This window comes from Phocoena phocoena, chromosome 2 (genome assembly GCF_963924675.1).
Source record: "Phocoena phocoena chromosome 2, mPhoPho1.1, whole genome shotgun sequence".
Lineage (NCBI taxonomy): Eukaryota > Metazoa > Chordata > Mammalia > Artiodactyla > Phocoenidae > Phocoena > Phocoena phocoena.
Genome location: NC_089220.1, coordinates 177,674,270 through 177,687,402, shown reverse-complemented (window position 1 = coordinate 177,687,402; position 13,133 = coordinate 177,674,270). Strand labels below are relative to the sequence as shown.

Sequence of the window (13,133 nt, the reverse complement as noted above, 5' to 3'; positions counted from 1 at the left end):
GCAGGAAGGCCAGCGGCGCAGCTAACAGGGCAGGTGATCCAGCAAGAAACTGAGGTGCTGACCTGACATTAGCAGTGATGATAGAAGTGAAGAAAGTGGATACATTTCAGGATGCTTAAGGGATGTGGGTAGTGAGGCTGAGGAAGGTGAGTGGCTGTTAATGTCATTCCTTAAAAAGGAAATCAGGAGGAAAAGCTAGTATAGAGGAGAAGACGATGACGTCAGCATGATTCATGTTTAGCTTGGTTTTCTGCACCTGGACAGACCCACGTGGAGACGTCTTGCCAGCTGTGCCATGCAACAGTTCTCAAAATTTTTGGTTGTACAGATTATTGTACACTGTTACAAATTATTGAGGACTTGAAAGAGCTGATGACTATTCATATTTACTATTCAAATTAGAACTGAGAAAATTTTAAACATATGTATTAAACCATCTTAAAACATAATAAACCTATTACTAGTTAGTATAAATGTTTATGAAAATAATTATTTTAAAACAAAAAATTAGTGAAAAAGTGGCACTGTTTTACGTTTTGGAAAATCTTTTTAATGTCTGGCTTAATAGAAAATAGCTGAATTCTAAGATCTGGTTCTGCCTTCAATCTGTTTTGCTATCACACTGTATATAGCCTCTGGAAAACTCCACTGTAGTATCAAAGAGCCAGAGTGAAAAAAGTAAACAGCATCTTGAATAACTGTGAACATAGTTTGATCTGTGTTCGTCCCTGAAGGGGATCTCTAGGGATCTGGGGACTACACTTTTAGAATCACTGCCCCAGAGCAGGAGAACTTGACAATATTGTGAGTCTCACTAATAAGCTCTTGATGTCATGGCTAAAAGTAGGCTGGATAGTCTTGATTGAGGTTTCAAGTGCTATTTTGAGAGGTTGAGGTTGCCTGGTTGACATCACCTTCCAAAGTTAGGAATGGAAGAATGTTCATTCAATTAATTCATTTAACAAATATTTATTTAGCACATATTATATGTCAGGAACTACTCTAGACACAGAGGGTAGAACGAACAAAACAAAACAAAATCCTTGCCTTCATGAAGCTTCCCTTTTCTTTGGGGAAGATTAGACAGTGAACAAAGTAGTAGAGTATATATTGGAGGGCAGTAAGTGCATGCAGAAAAACAATGGAAAGAGGTATAGGGAATGTTGGAAGGATTTGCAGATTTCGAGTAGTGTGTACAGGGAAGCCTTCATTAAGAAGGAAACATTAGAGCAAAGACCTGAAGGAGGAGAAGGGTATCGGCGGGTGGGATACCATTTGGGTATCTAACACAAGAGCTTTTCTGGGTATTTAAAAAGATTATTTCCTTAATTTATTTTAACTTTTATTAACATGTATTCTTTAATTAAATATCTATTGTATCTGGCATTAGCTGCAGGTAAAAGAAAATAAGATGGGAGGCTAATGTTTAGTGTCTGCCACGTACCAGGCACTTTGTTAGTTACTATACATGAGGTTTGACGCCCTCACTAAGATTTATAGCTTGCCAAGAAGACAAAGCATGTACATACATTCCTGCAGTTGTGGTGTAGCAGCTCTTATGAGTAACAGTTAGCTTGAGTTGCACCACCAGAGATCTGTATGCACCTGATCTATGTGAGGTTTACATCTCTCTGAATATGAAGTGAGGTGTGAAGGGTATTTGTCAAACAGCCAGGAAGTTAATAATACCAGATCACACCTTTTATAGAGCACTTGAGTTTACAAAGTACCATCAGAAATTAACTCATTTAATCTTCATAATAATTCTAAGACGCCGGTCTTGTTGTTAGAAGTATAATTGTGCCAACTGAGGGGAACAGGCTCAGAAGTCTAGGTAATGCAAAGCGGTTATACGGTGGCTGGGACCTAAAACTAAGATAATCTGCCTTCGCGCACAAGACTGTTGCCACTGCAATGCAGCTGTTTTGAGCAGCTATTGAAATCAAAGAGAACCATACTCCCCTGACTCAGTCCTCTTCCGAGTACGTGCACCAAGGAAGGAGGTTAAATGAGGGCTGGAGAAGGGGAAGAGGCTGCGAACCGGGTGAAATCACACCCGGCGCTCTCCCTCTGCGCTTGCGCAAGGGAGGAGTTGCCCTCCCCGGAAGGACACCTGGGACTTGGGTTTGCGCCGACGCAGAGCTACCTCCAGGCGGAACCCGGGCGTGCGGGGCTCCTGCAACCTAAACACCCGGTGTGAAAGGAAGGTGGCCCCGGCGGCGCGGGGCGCATGCGCGGCGGCTCCCCCCGGGGAAGGGCTGAGAGGCGGAGCGGGGCGGCCAGCTGTGAGCCGAGCGGAGCAGGGTCAGGATGGACGAAGACGTGCTGACCACCCTGAAGATCCTCATCATCGGCGAGAGTGGCGTGGGCAAGTCCAGGTGAGGCGGCTCTGCGAGCCGTGACGAGGGTGACAGGGCCCTTTCCGTCTCGGTGGCCGCTGTCCCCTGGGCCGCGGCGGGAACGGTAAACGGCGACGGCCGGGCGCGGCCCGAGCTGGGGCGGCCTCCGCCCGCGGCCTCCGGGCCTTCTCGCTGCGCGGCCCCGCGGCTCCGCCACCCCGCCGCCCGGTCCACGGCCTCTGCCAGGCCCGGCTCCCTGGATCGCTTCGCCTCCTGTCGCACCCAGAGGAAAACAGTTCCGGGGCCGCCGCCCGCCCGGCGGTTTGCTGTAGAGGAGCCTAGGGCGCGGCGGGCGGGCTTGGGCCCGAGTTCGGCCGAGGGCTAGGCCTCTGGGCCCCGGGGCCAGGCTCCCTGCACCCCGCGAGTTGAGAGGTGTAGCTCTACCGCTGGGGTTTCGGCCGGCCTGCCTCGTAATACGTCAAGTTCTGCACGGGAAGTTTCGCGACGCCGTAGGTCGCATTCCTGGCCTATTATGGTGCACCCCTCAACCGCTTTTTTTTCTTTTTTCTTTTTTTTTAAATGAGTCAGCTGTGAAAGAACTCTTCAGTCTTCTGATTGCTTAAATAATTCACTTTAGCCTGAGAAGGTAGAGCTTAAGCTGTGGGCCGCTTTTCAAAATCAAGTGTGATTGTTACTTGTCATTGTGCCGCATCATATAGAGGTAAAAGAACACATTAGCATGTGTCTCTTCTTTCTTGGGGGAAAATAACTGACAGTAGTTAGAGTTGAGTACAAGGGAAGACGTGGAGCCTGGAGCGTATCGCAAGAGGGCTGTGATTTCATCCACATCCTGGAACAAAGTTCTCCAGGTGAAGGTATCCTCGCCCTATGATTACGAGCTCCTTGTATTCTACGCTGCTTTGATCTTCAAATAATATACAAATTCCAGGAGCTGCAAGCAATTTCATATTTTAGCTGTACCTCCTGATAAACTTATCTTTCACATTAACTTCGTGAAGTCTTACTTTTTTTTAAAAAAATACTTGAGGGCTTCCCTGGGGGCGCAGTGGTTGAGAGTCCGCCGGTCAATGCAGGGCACACGGGTTCGTGCCCCGGTCCGGGAAGATCCCACATGCCGTGGAGCGGCTGGGCCCGTGAGCCATGGCCGCTGAGCCTGCGCGTCCGGAGCCTGTGCTCCGCAACGGGAGAGGCCACAACAGTGAGAGGCCCGCGTACCGCAAAAAAAAAAAAAGAAAGAAAAAGAAATAAAATACTTGAGTATTTGAAACCTTACTCTGTAAATATATTCTGAAACTTTATGTGTTTTTAAAGCATGACAGTACATTTTCATAGTTTCTCTCATTTAATGTACTCTGTATGTTAGAGTGAGGGATTTGTACCTAAGAAGGAATAAATTAATGAAACACTGTGGGCTAAAAAGATAGTATGATTTATGTGTGTGTGTGTTACTTAAAGGGCTGAATAAAATCATTTTCATGATCACCATCTATTGTATTTGAGGGTTAAAAAGCTAGGTAATATATAAACATTGTCTTAATAGGAATTCCTTGGCCTTGTGACCATTTGCTTCTTGAGATGTGACCCTCATTTAGGTTAAGACATATGAAATTGCTGATTTTGAAGTTAGGAATGGTTGAATGTCCTTTCATGTGGTTCAGCCCCAAACATGGTTGATTGGCACCTTTTCTAAATGTGTTAGATGGGTGATTACTTGAAAGCTAACTGCAGTGCAGTGTTCACATAACTGAAGTTCTTCCTCTAGAGTAAAATCTGTTAAGTGGATTTACTGGTTCCCTTGGTTCCCTCCCCTCAAACAAATTTATTTGGATCTAATGTGCTCCAGATTTTTTCTCAATAGTTAGTGGTGAATTATCAACTACTCACTGCAAAATTTTAACACCTTTACCTCTTTCAAGAAAGGATTGCATTTAAGGAGAAAGTTGGCTTATTTTTCTGGCTAGATACACATTTGTGGTGTATGTCATATGCTATGGAAAAAACTTTGAACACTTTCTGGATAAGATGAGAATAAATGACTTTAGAAGCCTATCTTTTTAAGGTAAGTATAAAAACACTTGTCATGGATATAATCTTACAGGGTTGTTCTAACCAATGGTTTCTATTTCTTTATAAATCTAGAGTTAGTGGAAGTGATGTATCACTTGTGTTGTTGAGAAATCATTGCACAACAAAGGACATCTTAACTAATTCAAACTAGTGGGTTATTTTTCCAGTTTATTCCGTACTTGGAGTGTAATGAGCATGTGTGAGAGGAGCCAGGAGATGAGAGTGATGAAACTGGTGCTGCCACTTGTGTGACCTTTGTCACTCAGACACTCCAGGCCTTCATTTCTTTGTTCGAAAAGTGAGGTTGGGTAGAAATCTCTCAGACCCTATCAAGTGTTAAATGTGTAATGGTCTTTGATTCCGTGACTAGCCATAGGGAAGTGAAGAAGTAGCCAGGTGTTTCAGAAACTGGGAGGGATTATAGAGACCTTCTGTTATTTAAGTTGCTGTCCCTCCTGTGCCCCTTATATCCCATCCTTTTTGACCAATTTCATTTGTAAATTGAGAAATGCGTGTTACTTATAATCGCACTGATTAATTACAGATTTGGTCTCCAAGTGGATTGGTGGTCTCCTTCCATCTATAGCTCTGCATGGAGAGTATTTTGCTCCTTTAACTTTGAAAATATGAAGGCTTAAACGTACATCCTTTAGAGCAGTGGCTCTTAATCATTTTCGGGTTGTGGGTTCCTGTCAAATCTAATAGAGAAATAGACTCCCTGCCTAGAAAAATGTACACATAGAATTTAGAATACATTTCGAGCTAATAGTTTACCCCTGGCTAAGATCTGCTGCCTTATACTCGAAGTCTGTATTAAAATTTGTTGCTTTACACCCTTGTCTTTCCTGACAAAATACCATTAATGACAAGCAAAGAAAAACTGCTGGCTCAGTGTCTGCCACATTGTCGATGTTTAATAAATAATAGCCAATACCATTGTTATTATTTATGTTATTATGGTGTTATTATTACTACTCAACAAGATTCTACGTTTTTGTAATAATATTTTCTTTGGTGACTGAGTATAGATACACAACCTTTCTATTCTTAAATTGTGAGTAACTGAAATTTTCAGCGAAATCTTCACCTTTGTTGATTTGAAGTTTAATGCTGGGCAGAGAAGAAAATTCTTATGAGTAGTGTTTTAAGATTCTTATTAGTGCTGTCACCTAATTCATGTTGGAGGTAAGTAAAATGAGTTATAGTCAAGAGTGTTCAATGTTAAGTAGAAAAATCTACAATATGATTCTTTTTACTTTGCTTTTGTGGTGCTGGTTTTATGATCAACAAAAAGCAAAACCAGGAAACGGAGAGTTAATCCTTCAAATAGAATTAATGACACTGTGTTCGGGAACTACCAAGAGGCCGTTACGTTTTGCAACCCTGTGGGCAAAAAAAAAAATCTTAAGCAGCAATAATTATAATCTATAGAAATATTCATACATTTTTTTGCTGCAATTCAGACATGGGATAGCGATTGTCTTGATTTTATTAATGCAAATAGGTCAATAGAATGGTCTCGTCCTACTTAGGAGATAACGTGAGGGGCAGTTGATTAATTTTATAAATCTAGGGCTTTAACAAAAGCTTAGATTTTATTTTTGAAGAGCTAATAACTGACACTTCTGCCTTATGTTAAAATAATTCTGGGAGACAAAATCTTGGAGTACTTTTTATTGTATCTCTTTCCACTTGGGTAATAGTCTTAACTACTTGTTTCAAAATGCTAGACTTCACACCTTTCTGTTTTTACCTGAATTCAGAGTGAATTATGCATTAGATTTTTTAAAAAATTAATTTGTTGCATTCCAAAAGACTTACTTTTCCCCTTTTTGTCCATGTCAGTTAACTAAGTGTCAAATGTTTGCTAATATCGTTTTCTCAGAAGGACATACCAATACAGTTATAAAAAAGCAAAAACACAGTCGTTTTCACACGTGGGGAATTGAGCAGGGGAGCATAGGGAATATATTTTCTAGTAAAAACTACTTTGCTTTTGGGACTCTTTAATTGCCATTCCAATAATTTAATTCCTCTGTGTATACCTGCCCTGAGGCTTATCTGCATCTAACTAGTGATGAAATAAAACAATCAGGAAGATTTATCAAGTGATTAGAAAGAAAAGCCAAATTACTAATCTGTCTTTTTAACATCTCTTTTAGCCTGCTCTTGAGGTTCACAGATGATACTTTTGATCCAGAGCTTGCAGCAACAATAGGTAAGCCTATGTTTAAAAATTTAGTAGAAATGCCAAATATTTTCTTGCTTCAGGCTGTTTCATCTAACTCCCCCTACCCATCCTCTCACCACCCCATTGCTTCCATGTCTGTCAAAATCTTATTTGTCTTTCAAGTCTTAACTTTGGTAGTCATTAAATTTCTGAAGCCTTTGTAGATCTCACCAAGCAAAAGAAGGTCCTTTTCTGTTGTCTCGTGGTACTTTGTTAACACTGCGGATATTACGATTATCTGTATACACATTCCTGTGCTATGGGTTGTCTGTTATTTAGCAGCATACAGTCATTTGAATGTTTATTGCATGCCAGGCACTGTCCTAAGAGGTGGGTTATAATGTTCAATAATGCAGACTTGGTCTCTGTCATAATGGACCTAGCAGTATCACCCAGCAGTAGTATGTTAATTTTGTATTTTTAGCACTCAGTACAGTATCTGGCATGTATTCTGGCAGCATATTTATTGATATTAGTTATTAAAGACTGTTAGAAGCAGTAATACATAACTGCCTTTTAAAAATGAAATTTAGATTGCCTGAAAGTGGTTTGTCACACCAGCTTATTAGGATATATAAGACAGAGCTAAATATTCTGGTGTCACATGTTTAGGGAGTAGGTGACAATGTAAAGGAACAAGAGACAGCTTGCAGCAGTAGGAAGAGCTGAGTCAGAGCAGGATAATAGTCTTGGCTCTGCCTTGAACGTTGTCATCTTGAGCAAATCATTCACTTCCTTGTCTTCTGTAAGTTGAGGAATTTTGGTGAGAATACATTTTTTTTCCAGCTCTAAAATTTCATGATCTGATGAGTAGAATGTAGTAAAGATGATCCTTGTGTTATTATTAGGCAAAATAAAGAGTTTCTATTAACTGGGTTGATTTTTTTTTCCTTTTTATTGTTAAATAATTTCATACTTAGAGAAAAGTTGTAAAAATAGTTCAAAGAATTCCTGTATATCTTAATCAAATTCCCCAAATGTTAACATTTATCACATATGCCTTATCATTCACTGTCTACATACACATACACAGTATTCTTGCTTTTTTCAAATTGTTTGAGAGAAAATTGCAGAGTGTCTTCAGTGTCTTTAACCTCTAAGTACTCTAATGTGTATTTTCTAGATGAACATGGATACAGTTCTCCTGTATACAGACAGATTTCATCAGTTGTCCCACTAATGTCTTATATACCAAAGAAAAAGAATTGTTTCTGGTCCAGAATCCAGTCCAGCATCACATATTGAATTTTTTTTTTTTTTTTTTTTTTGCGGTACTCGGGCCTCTCACTGTTGTGGCCTCTCCCGTTGCGGAGCACAGGCTCCGGACGTGCAGGCCCAGTGGCCATGGCTCATGGGCCCAGCCGCTCCACGGCATGTGGGACCTTCCCAGACTGGGGCACGAACTCGTGTCCTTGCACCGGCAGGCGGACTCTCAACCGCTGTGCCACCAGGGAAGCCCACATATTGAATTTTGTTGTCATTTTTCCTGAGTCTCTTAATCTGAACAGTTCTTCACTCTTTCTATGTCTTTCATGGCCTTGACATTTTTGAAGAGCACATACAGGCCAGTTATTGTAGAATATCCTTCAATTGCATTTGTCTGTGTGTCTTCATGGTTAGATTCAGGCTATGCATTTTGGTCAGGAATTCCTCAGAAGTGCTTGTCAGAGCATGGTGTATATTTGTGCCATTACTGTGATGGGACTTGGTTCCTTAAGATGATGTACACCAAGTCTCTCCACTGTAAACTGTCATCCTGTCATTCCAACTATGGCGGTTGTCCAGCTGTGGTTTTTCAAATTCCATCCTTCCATTTCCATTTCTTATTTAGAATTCTGTAAAGAAGAGTTCTTTGTTTCTTTCTATCAGTATGAGCTCACAGTGCCTCTAAATGTTTAATAAGGCATTACTTAGCTTTTGAATGACATGTTAACATTGACAGATTTACTGTTATGTGTGTAAAAGGGAATCATTTAAAACACTAGTAATTCAAAATCTATTTAATTTGGTTTTGGTATATCATTTGCTCCTTTAAAAAATCAGTTATTAATAAAACTTGATTTTGTTCAGAACATACCTGTTATTGGATAAGCGAGGAGTAGAAGAATAATAACTGGCAGGAAAATAAACTTGCCTAGAGTTAAAATTTTCCTAAGGGAGTGATCTTATATATACTATAAATTATCTGTCTTCATTTCAAACCCAAATGTAACTGGGGACTTGCAGATTGACAGATCATTCGTTGTCTTTATTACTAAAAAGGCTTTGCTTTAAAAGCAAATACTAAGATTGTAGCATACTGATGAGAATATACATAATTTGTTCCCCCAATGGGCCTTGGGTCTTGAAAAGTATCTTTTACATTTCGGCATCAGATAATTTTCTGCCCTAGGTTATAACCAATATACATGAGTTTTTGAAATAAAAATAATTAGCCCAGTTGTTAATGGCCATATGAAAATTAGTATTTACCTCCCAGTATAATAGTAAGGAAAGCACACCTTCATCTTTCAGTAATACAGTGAGACACTCAAGTTCCTGTCTTGTATGAAATACTCTATTAAGGTAGTTATCGGATTTGGGGCTTGAAGATGGTACTATAGAGTTGGCATTTTCATCTTCTGCTTTCTGGCAATTGACTAATAACAAAGAGAGGGAGAAACCAAAACCCCAACCCCGTAGACCACTATACTAGAAGGCAGCTAAAACACCAAGCCACAAAATAGGTAGAATGGCTGCCAAGAGCAGTGGGGACCAGACAGGCCGCCTGTAGGAGAAAGTAGGCGATGCCAGGGCTGCAGAGCTCGGAGCCAGCAAGAGGTGCTTCATGAGGTTGAGAGGCCCACTGTGAGATGCAAAACCTATATCCCTTGTTTGTAAAAGCAAAATGGCTTCTTAAGCTAATGGCAGGAGTTGCCCTGCATCTGGTTTGGTTTTAAGAAGTTGGGAAGGTGAAGCCAAACAAGGAGTCATACAAACCAGCCATTTTTGCATTTTGTCTGTCTCTGTAGCAGTAAGGGAGGAGATAGATGCCTTTGAAAAACCTCTAGGTTGCCTATCTCCTCTGAATGTTGAGAAATAAAAAACTAACTGATTCTCATGTAAAACCCTGAATCAAGACAAAATTTTTCCAGTGCGGAACTGATCCACTATGGCTTTCTGCATGAACCTCCTGCAAATAGCTTGTCCAGGAAAACCTCACCACTTTCAACTATGACTTAGTAAAAAAGAATCCAGCTCAAGGCCACTACCACCATTCAAGAATCGAAAAGGAAGAAAGGAATGGAAAAACAAAGGACAGTTGAAGAATCCTCACCAGAAAAAAATATTGCTGTAAAGAAGATGAAAATAATGACCAAACATTTTGCCATGAATTTAAAAGGCTTAATGGAAATATTTATCAGTGAGAGCACAAAACAGTGATATAAGAGGTCGGGGAAGAGATAGTTCGACTACATGAGAAAATGCAGTGTGAGCTGATTGAGTGGAAAGAAAGAAAAGATAAGAAAATAAAACCATCACTGAAATGAAGGTGAGATTGGAAGGATCACAAGGGACAGTAGAAACTGGGAAACACAATAAAGAACACAGAAGCTAGGAATGGAAAAGTGGGTAGAATTTACCAAAATGAATAAGAATATTAAAACAAATTAGAGTGAGAAAATGATAGATATGGAAATCAGAAAAGGAGATTTTACATAGTATGTTTGAGTCTTAAAAGAAGAAACATAATGAAACACAACCAATATTTAATGATATATAATCCGAGGTAACGTATCTGACATAGAAATAAACACACAGACAAAATTGTAAGAATATTTTGACCAGGTTTTTGTTTGTTACATGGGAATATTTGGGGGGGAAATAATAAGCATTAGATTTCTCTTTTTGCTATGGTCAGGCCATAAGATGGTGCTTAATCAGGTCTTTACCTGAGGTATTTAATCAACTGCATAGATACAATTGGTTGAAATTTAAGCATGGATATAGAAAGTAGTTACATTAACTTTATATAGTATGATTAAATAGGCAAAATTTGCTTTTTATTTTTGTTTTTTTAATTTACCCTATTTTAGGTAAGCTTTGAATACAAAAAGAGCACTTTAAGTAAAAATTTTCAAATACAAAAATTAGAAAATTTAAAACTGGCTCTCTACTTAAGACAGGCTCACAAACTATTTCTTAATCTTTAAGACTTACAATTGTTACAATATGTGAAAGTGTTTTTTGAGGGTTGATACATTTCAACTAAAGTTAGACAAATTTTGCTTGTTGTTGGTTGACTTTAGATCAGTGATTCTTATCACTCCCTTGGTAAGTTTTTAGAAATACCCATGACTGTTTGGCTTCTAAGGGCAGTTGTCAGATTTCATACACAAGTTACCTTATAGTTTGGGCTTACTTAACAGAAAGATAATTTAATTAAAATGCAAAGTAGTTTATACATCTTGTTTAATGTTTAATGTTTATAATCTTGTTAATACTTGGGAATATGAGATAATTCAGAAAGTAAAATAGAACTATTTCATAATATTTCATTCAATTAAACATGTTAAAGTAATAAAAATGGCTCTGACATTTCTTTATTTAGAATAATGACAAATGGTCTTGATCATATATAGATTGTTTCTTTCTTCCATTCTACTTAGAGGCTTTATTAGGAAAGGTTGTGATGTTTTTTATATGCCTTTTCAGCACTGACTAATGGTTGATAGACCTTTTTATACTGAAATGTCCTTGCTTTCCTAGATAAGCCTTCACTCATTTTGTTTGATGTATTTCTGGATTCTGTTGACTAATTTAGAATTTTTACATCTATTTTTATATGTAAGATGGACTCTCCTTTTTTGTATTTTTAAAAAATCAGAATTTGGTATTAAAGTTGTATTAGTTTATACAATGAAGGAGCTTTCTGTCTTTTTAAACTGTCCTTATTTGCTTAAATACTACTGGAATTATCTGTTCTATGAAGGTTATATTTCATCTGAGTCAGTCTGATCCAGCTTCTTCCTCACTGTTACAACCTCTTCAGGTTCTCTGTTTCTTAGGACAGTCTTAGGAGTGCAGCTAGGAAGGAAAATCCCAACTCACTTGTTAAGATAGTTGCATGTAGTATCTTTTTTTTTTTTGGCCAGTACACAGGATCTTAGTTCTTGGTTCCCGAGCAGGGGTGGAGCCCATTCCCCCTGCAGTGGGAGCACCAGGCCACCAGGGAAGTCCCTGTCATATTCGTTTAAACTCTTCATTATCTGTGTTCATGTTCTCTCATTTCTAAACTTGTACATTTTTTTGGTCTGTCTTTTCCTTAAGGAATGTATCTATTTTATTGTTTGAGGAATTGCTTTATTTTTCCCCTCTTTCTCCTTCCTACTTTTATTTTGATTTATTTTGTTAGTTTCTTAAGATGAGTATTAAGTTCCCTTCTTTTTAGTCTTTATTCTTTAATAAAGATGTCCTCTAAGAACAAGTTTTACTCTGTCCCATAGGTTGTGATAGGCTGTTTGTTTTTCATTGCTCTCTACATAGTTTAAATTTTCAGTTTTGCTTTCCTCTTTGAATATTTGAAATCTTTGATTTAGGAATGTGTTTCCTAATTTCCAGGCTTTTTTTTGGTCATTTTATTTCTTATTTATTGGATAATGACTTCCATTTGGAGTAAAGCCACCCACCCCTCTGCCAGCCTCATGTCCATCAGCAAGAGTCAGGTTAGCCTCAGAATTTAGCCTACTTCTGACAAGACCTTCCTCCACACTCCTCTTTCCCCTCCAGATGTTCTTATCTTGCTACTGCTAGCCGCCATAAGACCAACAGGCACCATAACCATTTTTCCCTCTAAGTAGTCTCCACGGAAAGCCCTGGTGTCTCTTCATTTCCCAGACTCGGATCTTTGTAACCTTGTTCACCGTCTTTCCTCTCCTCCAGTGCTCACTCCTTCTCAGCTCTGTCTTCTGGGGGAGCAGAGCACTTAGCACATTTCATTGTTAATACTTTTTAGGTTGTTTGTAAACTGAGACTTGGGGATCTAGGTCCTCCTAATCTTGTTCTCCTTGGATCCTTAAAGGTTTTATCGTATCTGTCTTGATGCCCCCTCTCCTGTTATCCTCTACCCCCTCCCCCAAAATAACTAAATAGCAGATAAACCAGGAATTTTTATATTCTTTCATGAGAAGGGGGAAATTGACTTAAAGAGATTAATTAATAAGCTCTTGGCTATCGAGACCTTAGTAAGAGGGCTGAGACTAAATCCAGCCTCCTGACTTGGTATTCTTTTAATTACAGCACAGAAATACAACTCAGCAATGAAAAAGATCAAACACAGATTTGAACAGAATGTCAGAAATGCTAAACATAAGAGGGAAGCAGCAAAATTAGATTTATCAGTTAATTAAATGTAAATGGGTCCAATTCTCCTAATAATTCACATTGCCAGATTGGAGTTGAAAAGTACTTAAAAGAAATATGGAAAGGTTGAAATA

The 13,133-nt window shown here is 39.1% G+C and overlaps 1 protein-coding gene across 3 annotated transcripts in view; it reads left to right on the top strand.

Moving 5' to 3' along the window:
- Window positions 1-2,130: 2,130 nt before the first annotated feature.
- Window positions 2,131-13,133, top strand: part of RAB18 (RAB18, member RAS oncogene family) — a 31,181-nt gene continuing 20,178 nt past the window's right edge. For 2 of the 3 annotated variants that reach the window (XM_065871465.1, XM_065871464.1), the window contains exons 1-2: window positions 2,311-2,378; window positions 6,590-6,645. In XM_065871465.1, the coding sequence (XP_065727537.1) occupies window positions 2,311-2,378; window positions 6,590-6,645 (124 nt within the window). Of the gene's footprint in view, window positions 2,379-6,589; window positions 6,646-13,133 lie in introns of all 3 variants that reach the window. The other variant, XM_065871463.1, reaches the window with a different exon arrangement.